The sequence below is a fragment of the Falco punctatus genome, assembly GCF_963210335.1.
Source record: "Falco punctatus genome assembly, chromosome: 9".
Taxonomy (NCBI): Eukaryota; Metazoa; Chordata; class Aves; order Falconiformes; family Falconidae; genus Falco; species Falco punctatus.
The window spans coordinates 23372809-23395463 of record NC_137589.1 but is presented as its reverse complement, the minus strand read 5'-3'; the positions used below and the strand labels follow the sequence as shown (position 1 = coordinate 23395463).

Sequence of the window (22655 nt, the reverse complement as noted above, 5' to 3'; positions counted from 1 at the left end):
TCTGTGGGCCCCCCTGGCTGGTGGCGCCTTCCACTGAATGCTGGTTGCATTGTCAATGGGAGAGCCACAATATGTGTCTGCACTGGAGTGGGCAGAGTTCTCCAATTCCAGAGCCCTTTCCTGATCATTAAGTGAAGCTCTCCCTGTGGCAGAAGTGGAGTTTTAGAGACTCCTAAGATGACTTTTTGAACAAATTGGTATTTGAAATAACAAGAAATAACAAAAGTAACAGTCACCCAGATGTTTTGATGCAATCTGAAACTGTTCCTGAACACTAATTTAGGCCAGTAAGCTATTGCTCAAAAGAGCCCCGTTAACAGAAGAATGAAGAGCACCACAGAATACCGGTCTTTTAGATGGGGCTCTCAGCTGATTTTAGAAGCTGTATCTTAGAAGCGCCTGTATAAATACAATGAGAAAAGGACAGTTAAACATGTAGATTGACCTTTCTATAATGGAGAAGAGTCGATACACCTTCTGTTAGCATGAGATTATCTCACAAATTTATTGCAGTCCTGTAAAGAAGTCAAAGATCCACTGATATGCCATAACTTGGATTTTCAAAAAGAAGCTTAAAGGTCTCTTTAGGGATAACTTCCACTCTCATGGGATAAAAAAGTTGAAGCTGTGTACCAGTTGTAACTGGTGAAATATGAAGGAACAGGAGGTTGCAGAAATGGAGGCCGTTGATGAAATGGAGCTCTTTTAATTCATAAACTTTTTAATGTTACAGTGTTTATGAATAATAGTAACTCCAGTAAACTCTCAGTTCACTAAGTTATTTGGGATGGTGAAATAGAAACTTACTAGTAGGAGTTGCAGAGAATAGCAAGGGCTTGAGCAATGTGAATGGGTAAATGAAATTAACTACCGATTAAGGCAAAGTAATTATGTTAGTGGGCAGGAGAGCCTTAATTATGCATACCCCAGTCTTCATCCATTGGTTGATGAATGCTTTGTTTGTTTTTGTTCTATTCTGACAGGGTTAAGTTGTGTAACACAATCTCTCCTGTCTTGTCTCCTTGCTGTGGCTGGAGATCAGCGAGAAGCTATATGACTTGGCTTCTTACCTGCTAATCATCCATGTCTCTGTCACCTCCCATATCTCATTCCAAGGTGCAGCATCTGTCTGGCATGTCTTAGCCCAGAAAGATTATTAATTGTTGTGGAATCATGCTCTATAGATCATCTGGGTTTTTACGTTTGGTTTCTTTCCCCTTTTCCTTGCATCAGATGACAGAGGTTAGGCAGAAGGAAAGCAGCAGAAAATGGGATTTATCCTCTTTGATTCACTTGGGAAGAAACAGAGGAAAAAAGAATGAATAACCGTAGGAACCTTTATTCTTGTGTACATTTGACTTGGAGCCTTTCTTTTTCATTTGTGGTCTTGCACTACTGCTAGGTCCCTTGGTGCACTAGGAAACCACACAGTAGGTTTTGTGCAGACACAAAGCATAATTTCCAAAGCGAGTAGAGTCTGTGACATGCCTGAGCACTGCAATGAGTACGGGGGATTTTTGTATTGGGGACAGACAGAGTTGTGAAATTACGAGATTACTTTCAGCTGTTAGATAAACATGACTCTGAGAAGATAAACATGACTCTGAGAAGCGAGAGATTCTGGGTACAGAGTGTCTTTTGGTCACCACCTTGGAAATACTCAGTCAATACCATTTCCTGCACTTCATTGTCTCCTTGCTGCTTCTTTCAGAGTTTTGATTGGAGCTGGCTCAAATAGCCGCAGGAGCTGACGTGCTGCTGTCTGCAAAGTGCCTGTGCGCTGAGAGGTGGCTTGGCGGCCTTCAATGTGACAAGCTGGAGAGGACTGGTCCGTCCATCACCTTGTGTTTTATAAACCTCAGTGGAGCTGATCACAAAGGTGTGATGGTCGGTGGCAGATACACCACTGGCAGCACCAAACAGCGTTTTGCAGGCTGTTGTCTAGTTGGGCTTTCGACTAAACGAGTAACCCCCGTGCTGGAGCCACCCGCGGCGCCCGCTGCCCTCGCCTAGGGGGCACTGTGGGCAGGCGGCCCTGCGCGGCCTGGGCAGGCAGGGGGAGGGCAGAGGCTGGCAGCTGCTGTAGGGCCCGGGCCCCGCTGCCGCCGGCCCTCCCGCCTGCTCACGCCTGTAATATGAATGTATAGATTATATATATTTTAAATAGAGTCGATTGCAATAAATGCTGTGGAGAGGCTGTGGGTGCTTCCTCGCCGCGGGCGGGTAGGCCGCGCCCTCATGCCGTTGCCGGGCAACAGGGCGGCGGCCTGGCGCGCCGTGACGCCATCGGCGGGCGCCGCGCGGCGCGCGCAGCTGGGGGGCGGCGCGCGTGCGCGGCGGGGCGGGAGCGGGGCCTCGGCCGCACGTGGGCGCCCGGCGGCGGCAGGTGAGGGGCGCGCGGCGGCGGCAGGTGAGGGGCGCGCGGCGGCGGCAGGTGAGGGGCGCGCGGCGGCGGCAGGTGAGGGGCGCGCGGCGGCGGCAGGTGAGGGGCGCGCGGCGGCGGCAGGTGAGGGGCGCGCGGCGGCGGCAGGTGAGGGGCGCGCGGCGGCGGGCGGGGCCGGGCAGGGCCGCGAGCGAGAGCGGCGGCGGGACCCCGGGCCGCGGTCCCCGGGGCGGCGTGGGGGGTCCGGCCGCGGGCCGCCACAGCCCGGGCAGCGGCCTGAGGGGCGGGGGCAGCCCCGGTGCAGCGCGTGTGCCCGCGCCCTGCCCTCCGGCGCCGGGGCTCGCGTCAGCCGGGGCTCGCCGCCGCGGTAATACCGTGCCGCGGTAACGCAGCCTGGCGTGGAGGCGGCGCCGCCCCGCTGCGGAGTCGGGTCCGCTGGGCGCCTCGGGGACGTTCCCTGACTCGGAGGCCGAGGGGCCGCGGCGGGGGGAGGCCGCGGAGACCTGGGTGCGGGTGGCGGGTGCCGGCGCCCCGTGACCCGGCGGGTGCCGCGGGCGATGACGGTCCGTGTCCCGCAGGTGATGCGAGGATGACCATGGCCCAGGCGGGAGCCGTAGTTGCAGCTGCCACGGGACTCCTCGTCTTCTTCCTGTACTCCTCCATCCACAGGGTCGAGGAGGGGCACCTGGCCGTGTACTACAGGTACTGTTCCCTGCCGGCGCCTTCACGGCTCCCGTGGCGTTCCCTGGGTTTCGCTCTAAGCCGGGCCCCATCCCTAGCCCCGGATTGCCTCGGGAGGTGGCTGCTCTCCCGTGCTTCCCTCCGCGTTTTGCCCACAGGTGGGCACAGGCCCTGTTGTTTCTGCTCTCGCACCAGAAACGGCGTGGGCCTGGCCAGCCTGGCTCCGGGCAGAGCTGTTACACGCTTTGGTCTTTCTGAATGCTCAGCTACTCCTCCTCCCTCCCCTTCCTCCCTTTTTGTGGGTCACAGTTTAGATTTGGAAGCTTAGAGGACCAAAGCTCTTGGTCCGTCCACTCTTGTCGTGTTTGTTGATCTCTCCCTCTTACCTTGAGGGCTGTTACCTCTGTCCCAGGACTGGCAGTGCCTGCTTCGTTGTTGCTTTGAAGTGAGTCTTCTCCTGGGCTCGGGGCTCAGAGCTGCGCTGAGTAGCGTCTGTAGAGCAACTCACTGTCAGTCCACAGCAGTGAGTAGTCACAGTCATTAAATACCTCTTGACTAAATTTTGCTTCAGATTTCAATAAAGGGATAGAGCAGTTCAACACCAGCCTTTCTGCATTATTTTTCCCTTTCTGCTATATTTCTGTCCTGTCTTTTCTATCCTTTGCACTCACCACCAGTTTCCTCTGTGCTGCTCTTTCCTTTAATTACAAGCGTGTTGAACAGCACGGGCCCTTGAAGGGCGCTGCAGGAGACCTTACTGCATGCCAAGGATCAATCGCTTAGAGCTGTCCTCTGTCTCCTGTCTTTTAACCCCCTGCCATTCCCCATAAGAGACTGCAGGTTTCCTTTGTGCTTTGCCTGAGGGACTGTGCCAAATGCCTTGTGGAAATTCAAGCTAGCAGTTTCACATCAACTGCTGGATTTTTTCCATGGTTACCAGTGAACTATTTAGAGAGGAAAATCTGTGGTCTTGAAGCTCTTTGCTAAATTCTTCCATCATTGCAACATTGCAATATCTGCCTTCTCTAAGTGTTAATCAAATGATTGTTGAGTTGCAGCAGGCAAGTATGGTACTCAGTCAGCCCTTTTGTAGGGGAGTTGGTGGTAAATTTGGTGCAGATGAATAATGTAATGTGCGCTGCCATAGCTGTGACCCCTGGAAGTTTGAACATACTTGCTTGCTCTCAAAGCCAGCACTTACTGTTTTCCAGTTGCTTGAGCCTTTTCCCCATGTCTCTCTCTCTTTCTGTAGGGGTGGTGCATTGTTAACTAGTCCGAGCGGACCAGGCTACCACATCATGCTCCCGTTCATTACCACGTTCAAATCCGTGCAGGTTAGTATCTTCTCATCTTGGAAGAGGCTGAGTGGAAGCAGATGTTGGTAGGGATATTGCTGGATGGGAGTGACTCAGGCAAGGCATTTGCAGAGGGGCTCAGAAATGTGATAGTCAGAGTAGCAGCTCCTAGGAAGTCTTTGGTTCCCTCTGTCTTGGGTGCCAGGCCCAGCTGTGTGCTGAGACTTGTCCTTTTGGTGGAATCTCCGCAACATGCATGTGTGTCAGTAGGGATAGGAGATGTCTTGCTCTGGGAGGACAGTCTGTGTCTGTGGCCCTAGCTGTTTCCTAGGAGAGCTGCAGGTCTTAGTGCTGCAGGAGCTGAGAGCAGAGAAGTGAGCGCAGCTGCCTTTCGACCTCCCAAAGGCAGTTGAAAGAAGTCTGCTATCTGCCCATACCTGCAAAAGTCGGGAGGGAGGCAGAGGGCATGTTTTTGGCTCCATGTTCCCTTGTAACGGTTGTGAGTCTTGGCATAGCATGATCTTCCTTGGAGAATGGGAGTTGTTTTGTGAGCAGTGGTTGTCTTCTTATTTCAGACGACGTTGCAGACTGATGAAGTGAAAAATGTGCCTTGTGGGACAAGGTATGTTTTTCCTTTATATTTCTTCTGGTGATGCGTAGAGGCACTCTTATTGTGTAGTTTGCCGCTAGTCATTTACAGTGCTGTGACACAGAGGCTGAAAAGTAAAGACACATGCCCTAAAATAAGTCCCAAACGTAAGTGTATACGTCGTACTTAGAAATACAAGAGCAGGAGGTATGGGGAGGAGCACTCTTGCTTTTGCTGACATTGATGTTCAGAGGGTATTTGCATTTATAGTGATGTTCTCTTGATTTTTCTTGGTTCCTTCCCTCCATTACTCTGATAGTCCATTGCTTGTGCTTTGATCTGCCCTCTGCTTTGCGGTATTTCTGGTCTGAATCTCATGGCGAATAAAAGTGCTCAACTCAGCAGTGGGCAAAAGTAAATGGTGAATGGGAATCCTGATGGGAGATGGTTCATTTTGAAAACAACTAGAGAAAATCAGTCTTCTGGAATCATTTGAGCATTTTTGGAATTGACATTTCACTTGATGTAAAGAGAGAGTGAGAAAGAATAAAGAATCCTATGCATGGGTGGCACCTCCCTGCTTCATAATTAAGCTGATTATTTTGTCAGCACAGATCTGTATAGTTTTAACAAGCAGAGTGGTAACAGGAGAGGGCTAGCTCAGCTGGGTTGCAGATCCTGTTGTGTTGGTTCATTCACAAGATAAAGTGATGACCAAATTGTTTCTTCAGGATAAAAACAAAAGTGGTGATTCTTCTTGTATTCTAGATTTAGGGTAATCAACAATATTTCTGTTTAAAAAAATAATTCAGTATGACTTGAATGACGACACATAACGACCACGTTGAAATTAAAAGTTGAACATTAGTGGCAGCATTAATAAAGCAGAGTTAATTTTGATCGGGTTTAGCCCTTATTGAAATGAGTTCTTGGAATTATTCCTATAGTATCAGATATCACTTGAGCTTAAATATTAACATAAAGTTCTCGTGGGCCCTGGCTGGTTTTAGTTTTGGATCTCTAATCTCTTTCAGGAGTATCTGTAGATAATGCTAGTGTTCAGTGCTGCAGCCAGGGCTTTGGGGTCAGGTAAAGCTTTTAGATCAAGTGAAAAATAATTACAGGAAGGAGGAGTAAGACTTATGTTCTATATCCATGTCTTTTAAATGGCACAGTTTTTGTGCCACAGCAGAGTTTTTGTGATGTGTTTAGTGGCAACTTTTAGCTCATAAACAGCATAAATAGGAGTAATGCTTTACATGCTGGACATTGTAAATCAGCATCACATCTCTGGGCCAGGAATGGTGTCCTGCTGTCCTGCAGGCCTTCTCAACAGACCAAGAAAAGCTTTCTGCTGAAGCTTAACCATGTTAGATGTGCTAACATAGTCAAAATTTAACTGTGCTGCTTTGACCCTGCTTGAGCAGAGAGGTTGAACAAGATGACCTCCGGAAGTCCCTGCCAGCCTCAACTATTCTGTGCGTCTGTGATTTCGGAGCTAAATATTCTGTTTAATTCTGTATTTTTAGTTCATTAAATTCCTGTTACATTTCAGCATTGCAGGATTCAGTTGTGCAATACAGGTGGTTGTGAAGTTACAGGTAATAAACATGCTTTAAAACACCAGACAGCTGGTGAAGCAGTTCTTGGTTAATAATTGAGTACACTTCAGACCAAAGGTCCCAGTAGCCCTTTCCGTTTTTAAGTTGTTAACTGCAGGAGCCTTGAAATTTGCTACATTTGGAATCAAAGTCTGTAGCTGCTCCATGCCAAAGCTTTGAATCCACATTTCCATAATAAAACATTAGCTTTTAAATAACAAATGAATCAACTGAAATTTCACTATCCCAGTTCAGAGTTCATTACAACAATAGGTCGTAAAGAGTTTAAATTTCCTTAATTGATTATGAAACTATCAGATTTTAAAGGCTGGGTTTCTCTTCCACCATATTCATATTCCTGTTCCCTGTATCCTCATCCACATTACGAAGCTTCTGAAGGTTGTGTGGGTGTCCTATCCCCAATTTCTGCCTTACCTGTCCCATTTATAATTGACAGTGTTAAGTGAATACATTAAATGCAGATTTTAAAATACTTTGGGACCAGATGACTGATTTTCATAAAACAGCTGTCACCTCAAAGACAAAAACCATTTCATTACAACAGGTGGAATATGTATCTGCTCAGGGCTGTGGATTGTCTCTGGTGTCCGAGGTACCTGGCTTTCCCCAACAACAAAATGTGCACACAGTTCCTCAGAAAGTTCAGCAGTTTCCTCATGGCAGGTCTGCTGATCTCTAAAAAGTGATGGAAAATCAGTCTGATAAACTAGTTTTAGAATAGCAAAGTATTCCAAAGGACTGACGAAGAATTAATTGAGAATGAATATACTCACAGGTATGTTAATTGTGGAATGCTATAAATAGGTTGAAAATAGTGTTGTGCAGATAATGCATGAGATAATTATGTAAGTGGCATTTTTCTTTCAAACTTAGCTGGAAGGAATTGTGCTAAATATCGTGCAGGTTTTTACAATGCCAAGAAACAGTAAATAGCCAGGATGCCAAGCAATAGTACTGATCAAGCATTAGATGTTTATTTGCGAAGGTGCGAGAATCGTCTTGTGCTTCTGCTGCAGATGGTTGGCAGGAATGGAAACAGAGCACTGGAGGAATGCTGTTCTTGGACAGATACCTGTTTGTTAGCCAGTTATGTGGAAAAACTTCATGAATATTGCAACTGGATATATTGCATTAATCCCTGTATCTCTGTAGACCAGATCTGACCTTTAAGCCAAATTTTTACATGCTCTGATTGCCTAACCTGGTCTGGTCTTGTTTGTGCTCAGCTCTAGCAATGTGTTAAGCCTTTGCCTTTTTTTACGGCCCCTTTTTTATGGCAACATTCTTCATTTTTTCCCCTTGTCTTCTGTCCTGGCCTAAGCTAAAATCCTGAAATGTATGAAGCTTTTAAAGGTCTACTGAAATGCCTGCTAGTGTATGTTAGTCTCCTGTAGCGTTCCCCGTACACTTTCACTGTGTCCTGTAAAGTTAGGCAGCATTGCTTCCTAATCGTGCTTAAACTTCTCCCAGGTACACATAGTCACCGTGTTATCCTCCTCTCAGACTTCCTATGGATTTCTTCTTGTTCCTCTCTCCCCATTCAAAGAGACTGCTCAACTCAGTGCTGCTCTGTCTGACCGGCACCATGAGCAGCTCTGCAGCGAGCACCTTCGTGGGTGTGAGTAGCCCTCACAGAGGCTGCAGACAGCAGCGTTACAAAGGCTGTGGCAACTGCGGTGGTGTGTTGCGCTGGAAATCTCCCTGTGCGAGTCACCCTGCCTTGCATCTGACAAGAAGCAGGCTCCGGCAAACAAGGATTTTTTGAGAACGGTAGTGATTTCTTGAAGTGGAAAAGAGCATTGTCTGAGCCAGCATTTAAGCTGTAGATGCCAAAGGGCAAGGAAGACAGCTGTGGATGATGAGAGGATTTGTACAGTTGCAGGTCAACCAGGTATGTTAATCAGTCCGAATCAGTGCATGGTGCTCTGCCAGAGCAGGCGTCCCAAAACTGCCCAGGCTGCTGTCTCCTGCACCCCAGGAATTACTAACATCTTCTGGACCAGGCTGTTTGAGAGGAGGTTTTGTCTGAGGTGCTCGCTTTAACATCAGCGTTACAGTTCAGTTTGGCTCCTGTGTTTACAGTGGCATGGTCAAGAGCTATCCCCACTGCACAATATGAAGGGATGATGGGTCCAGCAGCTGGGTGGATGGATGGAAAACACAGTGGAAGTTCTTTGTAGGGTTCGTTTAATGTTAAGCCCTCAGTGGGGAAATAGGTGGCCAGCATGTTTGGGCTCTTGAGTACCTGTTTCTTCTAAGTCATTGTCTGACCAGCAGCAGGACTGATAGAATTCATTTGTGCCCCGTGCTGATTGAGATCCTTGGCAGGGTTGCTGTAGGCAGTGTTGGTTGAGTCAGACAGGCAGCAAGCAGTCCTCTCTGGTCTGAGGTGCCAGCCTTTCTTGCGCATGAGGTGGTAAGGGGCTGTGAGTGAGTCCTGCATAGGAGGCAGATTGTCTCAGGTGCTCTCTTTGTCCTTTTAAGATCCTTGTAAAATTTAAGTGTGAAGGACCCCAGCATAAAGATGTGCAGTGGAGGAGATTCTGGTGGAAGAAGCCCACGCACTCTGCTTTGGTTCCTCACCGGGATATCTAGAGATACCCCAAGATGGTAGCTGGGTTTCCCTGCCCTGCTGGAGATGTCATAAGGTGACTAGAACAAATCAGGAGGATGAGAGCTGGTTCAGAAGATCTTGAGGAATGCTGTTGGACATTATTTCCAATAATAGCCATTTTATTTGATGTGGTGGGGCAGAGCGCAGAACAGATGAGACGGAGAAAAACACATAACCCCGCACCATTATAACTGCTTGTGCAGCCTGACATACCTATCAAGGATCCATAAGCCTGTCTTCTTTAAAAATAACAGTAATGGTTCTTGAGAGAGGGCCGGCAAGAATGACCATGACCTAAAGAGAAATCTGGAGTGGAAAAGAGATGAATACTCTTAATAGTAGTATCTCACTGGGAAATAAGTCTCTCTTTAAACCACCACTATCTTTTCTGCTGGCTTCTCCCTTCCAGCAGACAAGTTCAGTCCGTCACCAACTTTTTTAGCTCATAGCTTGCCATGAAGCAGGTAGATTTGCAGAGTGAACATAGGCTGTGCCTGGGAGAGCTTTTTTAAAGAGCACAGACACAGGCAAGTTCAGGTGATTTTTCTGCAGGCTTAGCTTTCATCTGCCTGAGATTAAGATCTGCAAAGTAAGAAACTGGGTTTGTCATGGGGGATACATTTGGAGTTCAAACATCACAGACACCAAGTTTGGAAATGTGGGAGGTCCACTTGTGGAGATTAGCTGTCTCTATAAACAGTTTCTGCTAAAGCTTCTCACTTGTGATTTGCTTTTGCCCCAAGAACAAAATTGCAAGAGTGTCGTGCTTTATAAAAACACTCTTGAGGGATTTAAGAGTTGAAAATTAAGGCTTTTTTCTTCACTGTAGGTTGTGGTTTTCTCTGGTGTCACAGGTACCTGGGGTGGGCATGACCTGCTGAAAGCCACTTCAGTAAGAGCGCAGGCTGGGATCAAGCCCTGCCTCTGATTCCCTCTTTTTTTTCTCTGCTAGTCCAGCAGTGCATGATTCCTTGGGGGTGAGATGTATGGAGCTTCTTGACAGTGCACATGCCTGGGCGTGTGTGCACAGTTGCAGTGTTACTGGAGAGCTGTTTGCGACATGACATTGAAGCAGGGAATGTAAACTAAAGTCTGTTACATGCTTTGTGTCTTCCTTTCTGACAGGGTTCTTGTCAAGTTCCTGCTGGAGTTGGTAAATGCGTGGACGTAAACTAAGGGCTTTTCTATTTATTTACTGCCTAGAAGAGCTGTGGTGCATCTGCAGTTTGTGTCTGCTCTGCTGCTTGCAGATGTCATCTGTTGTCCTTGTTGCCTTCCCTTCTTTATGGTGGACTCCCCCTTTCTGATAGTTGCAGCTACATTCCTGGTCAAAAAACTTTTTCTTGCTGGCTAGGTAGAATACAAAGTGAAGTGAAAGTGCTTTGCAGACTTGCTGGAGCATGCTTTTGATTTATGGAGAGAGAAAGAGAGACCAGTCTGTACAGAGCTGGGATTTGCTGCCATCTAATTGCAAAATGTTCAAGTTAGAATTATTCTGGGAAAGATTCATAGCATTTAGTAAAAGAGGGATAAAGAAGACTTTGCTTTAAATATGGACCACTGTTAACAGTTGCAGTAACAATTCCTGAATTCTCTTTTTCACTTACAGTGGCGGTGTTATGATCTACATTGATCGAATAGAAGTTGTGAATAAATTGGCACCGTATGCAGGTATTTCCTGTCCTGTTTCAACAAGCAGTGCTGTGATAGTCTTCACTCATCCTGTAGCAGCTCTGTCTTCGTTTGCAAGACTTCCATTTTCTGTGTCTTGTTATTCCTATGTTTCCCAGTACTTAACACCGAGTTTCATGCATGTGTCTGCAAGCTTTTTGAAAAGCCACAGATTTGCAAAGATTGAGATAAATTCTAGGATTGCTTCTGCCCTGTACGTTTAGAAATGTGATAGGTGCTCGATCCTATTGCTTGCTGCTGAAGGGGAGACCACCTGTGTAACTAAACATACAGGACAGAGCCCCCAGGTGCTTGCCAGCTCAGTTCCTGGGAAAATTATAAAAGCAGAGCCTGTGTAGGAGCCTCTTACCTTCTTACTTCACCAGATTATTTCACCCATACAGCTCTTTTTTTCAGCAGCATAGCTTAATGCAAAATGCTAGTGTTACTGAGGCATTGAAGAGTGAATTCATGTCATAGTTTTGGGAATGATACTTGTTTTCACTTTAGAACAGTATCTGTTCCTATGCATGGAAGTCCTGGACAGGCTTTACTCTTTCATTTCTTTATGCAGATCATAAAACAGGACTGTGCAGTGTATCTTGTAATTACTCTGCTCTTTGAAGTCATATGTTCCCAGCAGCATTGGTGGAGGGATCTCTGCAGGTGTCTTCTCTGACCTTCCTCCCACTCACAGCAAGCTTCTGGCTAACAGCTGGGCAGAGCAGCTGTGGCTTTGTCCAGCCAAGTCCTAAAAATTCCCAAGGATGGAGATTTCCCACCTGCCTGTCCCAGTGCTGCACTACTTTCCTAATGCTGTGAGCTGTTGTTTTGTGGTTGTGGCATTGCAGAAAGCAATACATGTCGGTGGTGACCTGTGATAATTTGCTTACTTCCTCAGTGTACGATATTGTGAGAAACTACACTGCAGACTACGATAAGACCTTGATCTTCAATAAAATTCATCATGAGCTGAATCAGTTCTGCAGTGCCCATACCCTGCAGGAAGTATACATTGAGCTTTTTGGTAAGTGGATGGCAGCTGGATGCACCCGCCAAAGGCTGTGTAATCTCCCTGTTCTGTAGAATATGTTACAGCAGGCTCCTGTGAGCAAACAGCCGCTGGGCTGGAGTTGCAGTCTAGAATCCACCTCCCTGTATATCCATGTGCCACTTCCCGTGTAACTTTAATGATTCAGATTTCTTTGCCTTTCCGCATCTGCATGTGGGAATTTGATTTCAGTCCTTTTCCATTTAGGACTGAGTTCTGGATGCACAGAGTAGCTACTGTGCTCTTGTGTGAGCAGTTGTGCCCATTGCCTTCACTATGATGATGGTTTTGTCTTGTCTACTTCTGCTTTTAGGCCCCTGTTCTGTCGTTCAATTGACATTTTTATTTTAAAAGCTTCCTTCTGGCTGTTCTTAGCAAGTGAGACCGGAAGGGATGTGCTCTCAGTTCATTGCAATGCTCTAGTGTTTTCACAAGGGAATAGCAGTGGTTCAGGAACGAGCAAATCTGCTTCTTGGAACCTACCTGTAGCAGCAAAGACATAACAGCATCCTGTTCCTTCTTGAGTGGCAGAGCAGGAAGGTAAAAGGTTGTCAGAGACTGTACATCTTTGAATGTTGTACTCAAACTTGCCAAATACCTGTGGTCGGGAGTTTCCTGGTAGTACCTGCAGCTTAATCTGTTCGTAACTGGCCATTTCTGTGGAAAGATCTTCCTGGAGCTTGGAAGTGGCAAAGTGCATTTTTTCAGTAGCCAGGTACTGGATCCTGCAGGTCACTAGAGGCTTAAGGCAGAGCTTGCAGCTGTCAGCAGGGCTGGTGTGACTCCAGCTGGGAAGGGACTTCCACCACAGGCTCTGGGTGCTTTCTCTTGCTGAGACGCTGAAAGCGTTTGCCCTTAGCTCAGATACCATGAGCTCATCAATAGCTGAAACTTTCTAGAGACACTAGTGTGTGGCTCTCCTTTCAGGAACATTTTCCAGGGGGTATAGGAAAGGAAACAAGGTACTGAATGATCTCAAAAAGCATCTTTATCTTACACCATAGAGACACCTGCTTTTCAAGGCCAGCTGACACTCTGCCACATAAGCTGTTGGAGAAAAGACGATAAGCTAAGCAGTCTCTCTCTTGTCCTCCAAACACAGATCAGATAGATGAGAATCTGAAGTTGGCCCTGCAGAAGGACCTCAATGTCATGGCACCAGGTCTCACTATCCAGGTAGGTTCATTCTCTAATAAAAATTATTCTTTTTTTTCCACCTCTAATTTGCTTACCTTTCACCAGATTGATGAGGTTTTCTTGCTTCCATTTTCCACATAATGTGAAATAGTTGAACCTTGAGTTGACTTTTGTCAGGTGAAGACTGTCCAAATGACAGTGACTGGATGAACAAGTTGCTCCTGACTGAGCTGGAAAGCAAAAAGGAAACTCACAAAAGGTGGAGTGGGGATCAGTGAGCTGGGAGTGCAGGGGCAGAGTTAAGAAAACCAAAGCTCAGCTAGGCATGGACCTAATGATGGCTGTGTAGGGCAATACACAGGGCTTCTGAGGTGCATCCACAGCAAGAGGAAGGCCAAGGAAGCTGTGGAGCAGGGTCACATAGTGACCAAGGATGTGGAAAAGACTGAAGTACCCAACACCTTTGACTTCTTTCTGCCAAGATCTGCCCTTGGGCCTCCCTGTTCCTTACCCTAGCAGCAGAGTCTGCAGAAGCAAAGCATTACCCACAGTAGAGGACAACTGAGCAGATCCACACAGAAGTCTGAAACCAGGTGGGGTGCATCCCAGGGTGCTGAGTTGCTGGCCCATACCATTGTGAAGCCACTCTCTTATCTTTGAAAGATGACAGTGGTCAAAGGAGGTCCCTAATAACTGGAAATAGGCAAATGTCACCCCCGAATTTAAGGAGGAGGGTCAACAGGAGGGAAGAAGTCCCGTACCGTCAGCCTGTTCCCATTCTCTGCAGTGTTTACATTGCCATTTCAGTGGCTTTCAGCTGCACTCTCCACTTTCTTGGTAGCCCTTTTATGGGGTTCCCCACGCTGGGTGCAGTATCCAGATGCAGCCTCCTTGGTGCCAAGTAGAGGGGCATAAAAAATGCCTTCAGCCTGCTGCTGAGCTTTTGCCAGTGCAGCTCAGGGTGGAGCTGGATTTCATGGCCACAGGGAAAAGATGCTGTCATATAGTCAGCTTGTGTTTTGATTCCTTCATGCTCTTTTTTGCAAAGCTGTTGCACAGCCGATTAGTCCCAGTGTGTCCCAATGTTAACATTTGATTGTTAACAATATCGACAGTGCACAGTAGCGTTTCCATCTACTAGATTTAAGTAGGTGATTGAGCCATTAAATAGATTGAGCCATTGGCTTGAACAAGATGAAGCTAATGGAGATTTTCAGACCTGGCAGCATTCCTGATTACAGAGGAATCTTTGTCAGTGTTGGAGAAATGGCACTTCTCAAAACTAAGCTTTGTTTTGGTGCGGGGGGTATTATGGAGGTAGAAAGAATATCCTCCTGTGCACTCTGCAGTGGCTGGTGAGGTGAGCTTTCTGTATGCAGTACCTTTGTAGGGAGTTGGAGAGGCCTGGCTCCTAGTGGCAGCTTAGAAAATCCTTTCACTGAAGGATATTCTGGTCTAACATCCCAGTGTTGAGTTGAGGTTCAGCCTGGAGAAGAGGAGGCTCCAAGGGACACCTTATTGCAGCCTTCCAGTATATAAAGAGGGTTTATAAAAAAGGTGGAGAAAGACTTTTTAGCAAGGCCTGTAGTGAGAGGACAGGGGACAATGGTTTTAAACTGGAAGAGGGTAGGTTTAGATTGGATAAAGAGAGAAATGTTGTACAATAAGGGTGGTGAGGCACTGGCACAGGTTGCCCAGAGAAGTCGTGGATGCCCCATCCCTGGCAGTGTTAAAGGCCAGACTGGACAGGGCTTTGAGCAACCTGCCCATAGCAGGAGGTTTTTGGACTGGATGATCTTGGAAGGTCCCTTCCAACCCAAATGAGTGTCTTGCTTTAATGATAGGTTGGCTCCTTCTGCCCAGGCATGGTGTTTGCAAGGGTCAGGGTGCCTGTCACATTGAAACAACTTTTCTGTGTGTACAAAGACTTGCTTGGATGTTTCCATACCCCATTCGCCTCTTTGGAAGCCCCTTAGTTCTTTGCAGACTTACTGACCCCAGAGAGAAGCAGCAGGTTTGGCACTAGATCTACAGTGAAGGTGGAGCAGGAGGGTTGTGAAGCAATTGTACAGCTGTGGACTGTCAGTCTGCATCTCCCAAAGCTCAGTAATGAGGCACACAGCATGCCAGTTGAACAGCAGTAGCTCCTGGTCCTGCTTCTGGAGGTGTTGCCCCTCATATTTCAGAGAGAGTCCTCCACAGAGCAGCTTAGCAGTTGTCTCTGGCATGTACCAGTGTTGTGTCAGTATCGCCATGCACGTAACTCTTGGTGATCCACAGTTGCCAACAAGAGCAGCCACCCATGCCCTGCTGCTCTCCCCTGTCTTCACCACTATGTCTTTCATTGCATGTCACTTTTGCAAGCTTTTCCCCTGGGAAATCCGCTCCTGAGCTCGTAGCCTGTCTCTGTTTTGCAAGTCTTACTCCTGCAATTTGATTTCATGGCGTTTGTGAGCCCCTTTGTCGAGCAGTACTTTGGGAAGTGTTGTCTGGTGATGTTCAAAGAGTCTTTGCAATGGAGAACTAAGCTGCTTCTAACCAAGGTGGTGGACCTCTTTAGCAGTTTACTGCACGGGCCTTAATTGATCACTTAGGTGCCATAAAAGGTACAAAGATGGGAAATACAAATGTAAGGCACCTCTGTGAGAGCAGCTGTGCTCAGCTGTGTTGTACAAGAGGATTGTGAACCTTTATGTGTGGTCTTGGATCAATGTGGAGATGTCTAGAGTAGTACAGCCTGGTTTTGCAAAGACATTTCTTAGTTACACAGCTTGCATCAAAATGTCTAAATTAAAGTGCACTCACTTTTTTTTTTTTATCCATAGGCCGTGCGTGTTACAAAACCCAAAATCCCAGAAGCCATTCGAAGAAATTTTGAGCTAATGTGAGTAGCTGTACATGAAATCGTATGAATTGGTTTTGAGCATCCAGAACAGGCATAATGCTATTAGAAAGCTCTTAACCTGATGCTTGGAAGGTGAAAGGTGAGCTCTAGTCAGCGTGTGCTTGGCTAGGTGCATTTGTGCATTCTGTTTATCCATTTCCGTAGCTCTTTCACCCTGAAGCTGTTCAGCCCTTCACAAAGACAGCTGCTCAGTCCATATCAAGGCTGTGTTCTTACTCCCTAATGTAGAGAGGACACTGGTGTGCTATAGAGGACCTGTTAGAAGACTCAGGAACTCAATTCAGGGCTCAGGGGTCTTGATGTCTCATCCATAAGCTCCTCTCTGGCAGACTTGCAGAATTGTATGTCTGTTGTGTACCCACGGAGATCTCCTGTTCAAGCCCTTTCCCAAAACAGGGCCGGTGCCACAGCTGCAGCAGGTCACTGGGGGATGTGTCCAGCCAAGTCGGGGCATCCCTGGGGATGGGGATTCACAACTGCTCAGGCTCCATCCTAGGGTCACCCCACTTGCACGAGAACAGGCTGTTTCCTTCGGCCCAGCTGGGTTTTCCCATGCCGTAGCTGGTGCTGTTGCCTCTGGGGCTCTCGCTGTGTCCCTCTGAGCAGGGTCTGACCCTGGTGTCTCCAGTACCCGTTTGGGCAGGCGGAGATGCTGTTGGATCCCCGTTTGCCTCCTCGTCTCCAGCTGAGTAAGCCCAGCTCCCTCGGCCTCTTGGCACACCCTGGCCTGTGCTGGACTCACTCGACATCCCAAGGGCCTCAAACTGTATATAGCATCCAGGGGTGGCCTCGCCAGTGCCAAAGAGAGAGGGGGAATAACCCCTTCCTTTAACTCGCTGGCTACGCATGTGCTCATAGAGCTGCAAACAGAACTAGTCCTCATGGCTGTGAGGACATGGTGCTGGCAACTGATCGGCTTCTTGTGCCTCTAGCGTTTCATGCCTCGGTTTGCAGAGCTGCTCCCTGGCTCCATTTCCCTGTGATAACGTTTCTCACCCTGCAGGGAGGCTGAGAAGACTAAGCTGCTGATTGCAGCCCAGAAGCAGAAAGTGGTAGAGAAGGAGGCAGAGACAGACCGGAAGAAAGCACTCATTGGTATGTCACCAGCTGGGAGTGCTAGCAGACGGGGGGCCAGACTGACTTTCTATTCCTACATTCCCTAATAAGCTGGGGTAGGATGTTGTCTTCCATTGCTGACAGCTCCCTGAAGGAGGCAAGGCCAGGCTGCACGGACAGTCATTTAGAAAGTGTGAGTGTTTGTGCTGCAGTGTCTATGTCCCGCCTCCCTCCCCACAGCAGTGAACACCTCTGTCCGTCAGCGGGGCTCCTGCTGCGGCAGCCCAAGAGGTAACAGCCCTGCCAGAAAAACTGCCTGGGCTTGAAGTTAGATGTCCCTGTGCCAGGGGGACTTAACACTTGTAAAAGGGATGTCATCCAGTGCAACTCTAAAAACATCAGCACTGTGTTTTCTTTCTGTAACTGTATCACTTAGATACAAACTGGCACTGTAGGGTCCAAGCAGAAAGGGGTAGGCAGCAGAGAGCAAACTACTTGTGTGGCAGATTCTGCAACCAGATGCTGGGGTCAGGGTGCTGATGCTCAAGCCCTGAGGAGTGAGTATCTGAGCTGAGTCTGTTGTGATTGCAGAGGCAGAGAAGGCTGCTCAGGTGGCCAGGATTCACTATCAACAGAAGATTATGGAGAAGGAAACAGAGAAGCGAATTTCTGAGATTGAAGGTAACCGTGCTGCTGGGGTCATCTTCTAGCTAAGGGTGGTGGCAGACAGAAGAACCTCAGGACTGGGCTCATAGGCATTGCTGTCCTGCAAAAACAATAAAAGGTGCAGTAGCACAAGGTTATGCACTGGGGTCATTTCTCCCCTTTGTAGGTACCACTCCAGCAAGCCAGCAGTGCAGGTACACAGCCAGCTGGGCTGTGCCATGGGCACACCTGGGACAGCTCAGCTTTTCCCCAGGGGACAAAGGCTCAGGTGCTCGATCTAGTGACTGTTCACTTGCTAATGCTTCTTTTCCTGTCTGTCCTCTGTTGCTGTGTTAAGATGCTGCGTTCCTAGCAAGAGAGAAAGCAAAAGCTGATGCGGAGTACTATACTGCTCAGAAGCTGGCTGATTCCAACAAGGTGAGCACTTGAGAGCTGGTCAGAAGAAGTCTTGTTCCCTCTTTTCCTCTGCACAGGAGATTAGGTTCAGGTGGGCAGCACTGGAAAAACACATAACAGCCCACATCCCAGGAAGCAGCTGCCTGAGATGAAATCTGATGACATGGTGCCCAGAAAGTTGTCTCTTACAGTCTCTGGTTTCTCTTTTTGTAGCTGAAACTTACTCCTGAGTATCTGGAACTAATGAAATATCAAGCAATAGCTGCGAACAGCAAGCTGTATTTTGGTGACCGCATCCCCAACGTGTTTCTGGATTCCTGTGCCTTCCAACAAGCCAATGTGAGGACTGCCCAAGAAACCAGCCTTCCTTCACAGGAGGCCCCAGAGACCTCTGGAGAAAGCCACCTCAGAGCAAAGGAAAGCACTGGCTGACAGAGATAGAAGGCCAGCCGGTACAGCTCAACAGCTAGCCCAGCTGTGAATGGGGATGGTGCCCTGTGCTGGTGGGGCGGATGCAGCGCATGTTGGACACCTTGTATATAGGTGGCAGTTGGGTTGATTTTCTTCTAGCAACACATTGCAAGTGCTCTGCTCTTCCATTTCTTCCCCTATTAAACTGGTGCTTCCAAATGAGGGATAATCCTGTACTAACATACCTATACTGGAATATTAAAAGACAGACACCAGGAAAGCCTTCCGCAGCAGGTGCAGTTATTTAGCAAGCATTACTCCGGAGCTAGGAGATGTAGCTTTGAGTGCTATGTTGCCGCACACTGGCCATTCCCCAGTGCTTCTCACTAAGGCTGAGCAAGGAGGTTTCCTTCGTCCTGCCGATGAAGCTTTGCTTTGTGGACTCTGAAACATGTTTCTACCAACACTATCTTAACTCTCCTCAAGGACTCCAGTGGAGTGGGCTCTCCTTGTCAAGCAGAGGCTGTGTGTTCCTCCTCAGGGCAAGGCCTGGCAAGGAGTGGTTTGGTTTGGAATACGTTATTTGAATAGGATCTGCATAGCCATTATCTTCTTTCCTGTAGGCAGTGGCACTAGATAACAACCTGGAGCAAGCAATTTCTAATGGGCTTTTATAACTCCCCCTCTCCAAGCAAAAGCTAGCTGCCTGTGACTGACTGTAGTATGTTTCAGCTGGGTGGCTGGATCTCGCCTTGCATCCTAAACTAGATTTCAGAGTGCATGGAGCACCTCCGAGCAGAGTTGGGAACAGAGCTGGGAAATCTTTGCTCAGACCCCAGCCTCCCTGTAGGTCTTTTCACCAGGGAAAGGGGGCTGAAATTCCACTGCTCTGCCTTGCTGGCAAAGTGAAGGGGAAGAGAAGAGTGAAGGGACCCCGCTCTGTGGCAGATGAGATGTTTGACAACTCGGCTGCGAAGCAGGTGAAGCATTGATGCTCCCCTGTGCAAAATCCACTGCCCCAAGAAGGAGTGGGACCTTGTCTCGTGTCCTTGAACAGCCATGGTGGGGAATCTGTTGCTGGTCCTCTCATCAGTGGCCAGGCTTTGCTGCGTTGCGGGGCTCTTAACTCACAAATGGTGCTGGCAGGATGATCTGCTCTTCTGGTTTGCGTTGTAATATATCCAACCCCTGCTCCCTGTGTGCTGCTGCAGGGTGAGAAGTAGACATGCTCAGGGGGTGGGGGAAATCTGCTGGTACGACCTGCTTTCCTCTTTTCCTCTGTCCTCACCTTTGCCAGTAAGGACGTGATTGTTTCTAGGACCTGTTTCTCTTTGAGTTCTGTGATGATCCCAGATGATGGCTGGGGAAGCAACTGGCAGGTTGCTTGAGCTGGAATGCCATTCCCCAGCTGGTAGCACTCTCTGCCTCTGAACCCACCGTATTTTCAGAGGCTGCCTCTCCTCCACCAGCCTGGGATATCTGTACGTCCGTCCTGCTTTCCTGTCCCCTTGGGTGCAGCCACGTGCAGTGCCTGGCCCTGGCGCGGTTCACTGGGCAGGCTGGCTGGTGGTGACGCTCTGGGCACTCAGCTAGTTGGTGCTGGTGTTGAGATCTGTTGCTGGCACCATCTGCCGTGTTATGGCAAGGGGAGGAACATGCTTAGCTTTTGCCTTGGTGAAACGTTCAACCCAAAACAAATGGCCTGTGCTTCACCTCTGCTAATGATTTCCCCCGACGCGTTGTGTGGGCTTCAGGCTTTCCAGTGCTGCTTTCCTGTCCTGTGAGGCTTGACATGGAGGATGGCGGTGTCTCTCCTCAAGGAAGTTTGGTAACGTACGGTGCCTTACGCTGTCTCAGCTCTTGCCCTGACTGCCGCCTCCATCTCTGGGGCAGAGCAGGGGTGCGCTGACCCTGCCTCTCCTGCTGCTGCTGCTGGCCAGCTGGGGTGATACATGAGTGGAGGACTTTGCAGCAGTTTCGGGTGGTCTTTCTTTCCTCCGTCTGTCTGCAAACTCCTAAGGCCCGGTTGGTGCTCTGCTCCAGGATACCAGCTCCTCTTCAAACCCAGCCGTGGCAGGAGCCAGGGACCAGGACCCTGCCCCAGTGAGAGGCTAGCTGAAGGTGCTGAGCACCAATGCTAGCTTCAGGGTAGGTCATGCATGAGCCGCCTTGTGCTCTGAGGATGAGAGGAAGGGAACTGCTGTTGCCAGGAGGAGAGGTTTCTTGCTTTTGCTGTATATGCTTGGTGCACAGGGGTTGTGGCACAGCCACGTGCCTGGCAGATCCCATCCTGGGGAGTACTAAGCTGAGCTTTTGCATGGGGAAACTTGTGTCATCGCTTGCTAGAGGCTTGGGCAAACGGTGCCCTTCTGGCAAAGGGCAGCCTTCAAAGGATGCTGGTGGGCAGAGGAGCAGGAAGGATGTCTGCATGTTGTGCTGGAAGGCAGCTCAGCCATCAGGCAAGGCAGAGCTGAAATATGCGGCTGATGTAGTAGGAGAGGAGCAGGCAAGCGCAGCATTAGCCCCATTAGACCCTGCAGTCCCCTTCCAAGGGGAAGGGTACCGGGGCAGGGAGGGGATGGCAGTGTATTTCATAGCTGTGGTGTTTGAAATGTCTCCTGGAAGTACCGTTTGACTTGCAAGGTCCCCCTTCTCCTGTGGGAAGGGCTTTGAGCCAGTGGAGTCGCATCTCTTTGACTTTCCATCTGTTTGGTGTTGCCAGCTTGCAGCAGGCACTTTGTGGCAGAAACACAGCCTCTTCTCACCCAGCAGCAGCGACTTCGGTTGAATTTGGAGACAAAGGCAGGCTTTATAGAACAGAAGCACTCCTGGAGGGGATGTAGACTTGTCTCCTTGTGGCACTCACTGGGGTTGGGTACTACCCAATGCTGGCATCAAAGGCTGGTTTGATGGCTGGAAGTGGGTAGGTTGGCTACCCATGCTGGCTACCCATGCTACCAATGCTGGCTGGACAGGGTAGGTTCTGCCAGCCTGCAGATGTGAAGAAGCAAGGGCACAAGGGGAACCACTAGAAGCAATAACCAGGCAGCTCACAGCTTTCCTGCAGCGATCACAGTGAGATCCCCATGCAGGGAGCAGGAAGGCCTTCCAGGCCGGTAAAGGAAGGGCTGCTTCCGTGTGGACCTGAACCTTGCTGGGCCTCCTTGTGGCCACCCAGGTGGGTGCATGGCTTTGCCATTGGTGGCAGTCATTCTGGCTAAGTATCATCCTGCTGTGGCTGGGTATGCATCAGCCACCCTACACGTGTGGTCTGAGGGACACTGAGGGATGCTCCTGCAGTCTGAAGTCCTGCAGCAACACGTGTGTGATGCTCAGTGCCTTCTGCAAAAGCCTCTATCCCTCTCTGCTTCCGCAGCCACCTCTTCAGAAGCCTGAGTAGGTATGCAAGAGGAGGGAATCACCACAGCTCTGACACCCTTGTCTGGGCTTTGCTTCTCCGAGCTGGGAGCTGCAGAGCAGGAACATAGTTGCAACCAGGAACATGGGACGGAACTGGGTTTTCTCTGTTCAAAAGGCCTGTGTGGTCCCATGACTAAAGGGGTCTGCCACTGGATCTGCACCTTCTTTAAAGAAACATGATGCATTTGTTCAAGTTTACATGCACAGTGTTAAGTTATTTTGATAAAGCAGAATAAAATTATTTTGTTACCATTGCCTTGGTGGTTTTATGTGTCCTAGGGCCACTGTCACTGTAGGTGTGACATGCCCTTAGGTCCCCACCTCAGCCGCCTTGTTGCTCGCAAGCTACCCGTGCAGGAGCATTTCCCAAGCAGGCAGTGCTGCTGGGTGGGAGCAGTGTCCTTAGGGACGGATGTTGCCTGCAAGCATGGATTTTTGTTTTGGACCAAGATGATGGTAGCCAAGCTGGTGGTGGGAGTCACGGCGGCCAGTCTTCGGTCACAGAGCAAGCCTGGGGTCTGTTGGCAGCTGGGCGTCAGTGGTACTGTGTGCCAGGGGGGTCACAGGGACTCTGCAGCATCCTGCAGCCCCTGTGGCAGCTTTACTTCGTGTGGTTGGCAGAAATTGTTGCCATTCAGCCCCTGTGGCTCTGGCACAGGATTTGGGAGTTCAGCTCGAGCACTTCTTGCCCCTGGCTCCACCTGTGCCGTATCCACCCTGTGTCCTGGGCAGCTGCCTGCCTGCTGCCACTCTGCTTC

At 49.0% G+C, this 22655-nt stretch overlaps 2 protein-coding genes across 10 annotated transcripts in view; both read left to right on the top strand.

The window, feature by feature from the left end:
- CHUK (component of inhibitor of nuclear factor kappa B kinase complex) overlaps positions 1 to 2183 on the top strand; it is a gene marked incomplete at its 5' end in the record, with an annotated part of 31554 nt that extends 29371 nt beyond the window's left edge. For all 3 annotated transcript variants that reach the window (XM_080401593.1, XM_080401594.1, XM_080401595.1), the window contains one exon: positions 1712 to 2183. In XM_080401593.1, coding sequence (XP_080257719.1) covers positions 1712 to 1738 — 27 coding nt within the window. In that variant the 3' untranslated portion in view covers positions 1739 to 2183. The remainder of the gene's footprint in view (positions 1 to 1711) is intronic.
- ERLIN1 (ER lipid raft associated 1) lies at positions 1747 to 22152 on the top strand. Of its 7 annotated transcripts, none has more exons than XM_080401721.1 (12): positions 1747 to 1879; positions 2962 to 3085; positions 4317 to 4398; positions 4935 to 4981; positions 10794 to 10855; positions 11757 to 11882; positions 13009 to 13082; positions 15869 to 15927; positions 16952 to 17043; positions 17596 to 17685; positions 18008 to 18087; positions 18280 to 22152. In XM_080401721.1, the coding sequence occupies exons 2-12, from the start codon at positions 2973 to 2975 to the stop codon at positions 18496 to 18498; spliced, it is 1044 nt and encodes a 347-aa protein (XP_080257847.1). In that variant the 5' UTR covers positions 1747 to 1879; positions 2962 to 2972; the 3' UTR covers positions 18499 to 22152. The 7 variants fall into 7 exon arrangements, with proteins under 7 accessions (XP_080257847.1, XP_080257844.1, XP_080257845.1 ...); XM_080401718.1 differs by lacking the exon at positions 1747 to 1879 and adding an exon at positions 2299 to 2386; XM_080401720.1 differs by lacking the exon at positions 1747 to 1879 and adding an exon at positions 2495 to 2530.
- The last annotated feature ends 503 nt before the right edge of the window (positions 22153 to 22655 follow it).

What these genes read in the sequence shown, in the direction of transcription:
- ERLIN1 (XM_080401721.1), top strand. Translation starts at nt 2,973, where the DNA reads ATGACCATGGCCCAGGCGGGAGCCGTAGTTGCAGCTGCCACGGGACTC. An exon ending in CACCTGGCCGTGTACTACAG is followed by an intron (nt 3,086 to 4,316) that starts GTACTGTTCCCT and finishes CTCTTTCTGTAG; the next exon opens with GGGTGGTGCATTGTTAACTA. An exon ending in CCGGAAGAAAGCACTCATTG is followed by an intron (nt 17,044 to 17,595) that starts GTATGTCACCAG and finishes TTGTGATTGCAG; the next exon opens with AGGCAGAGAAGGCTGCTCAG.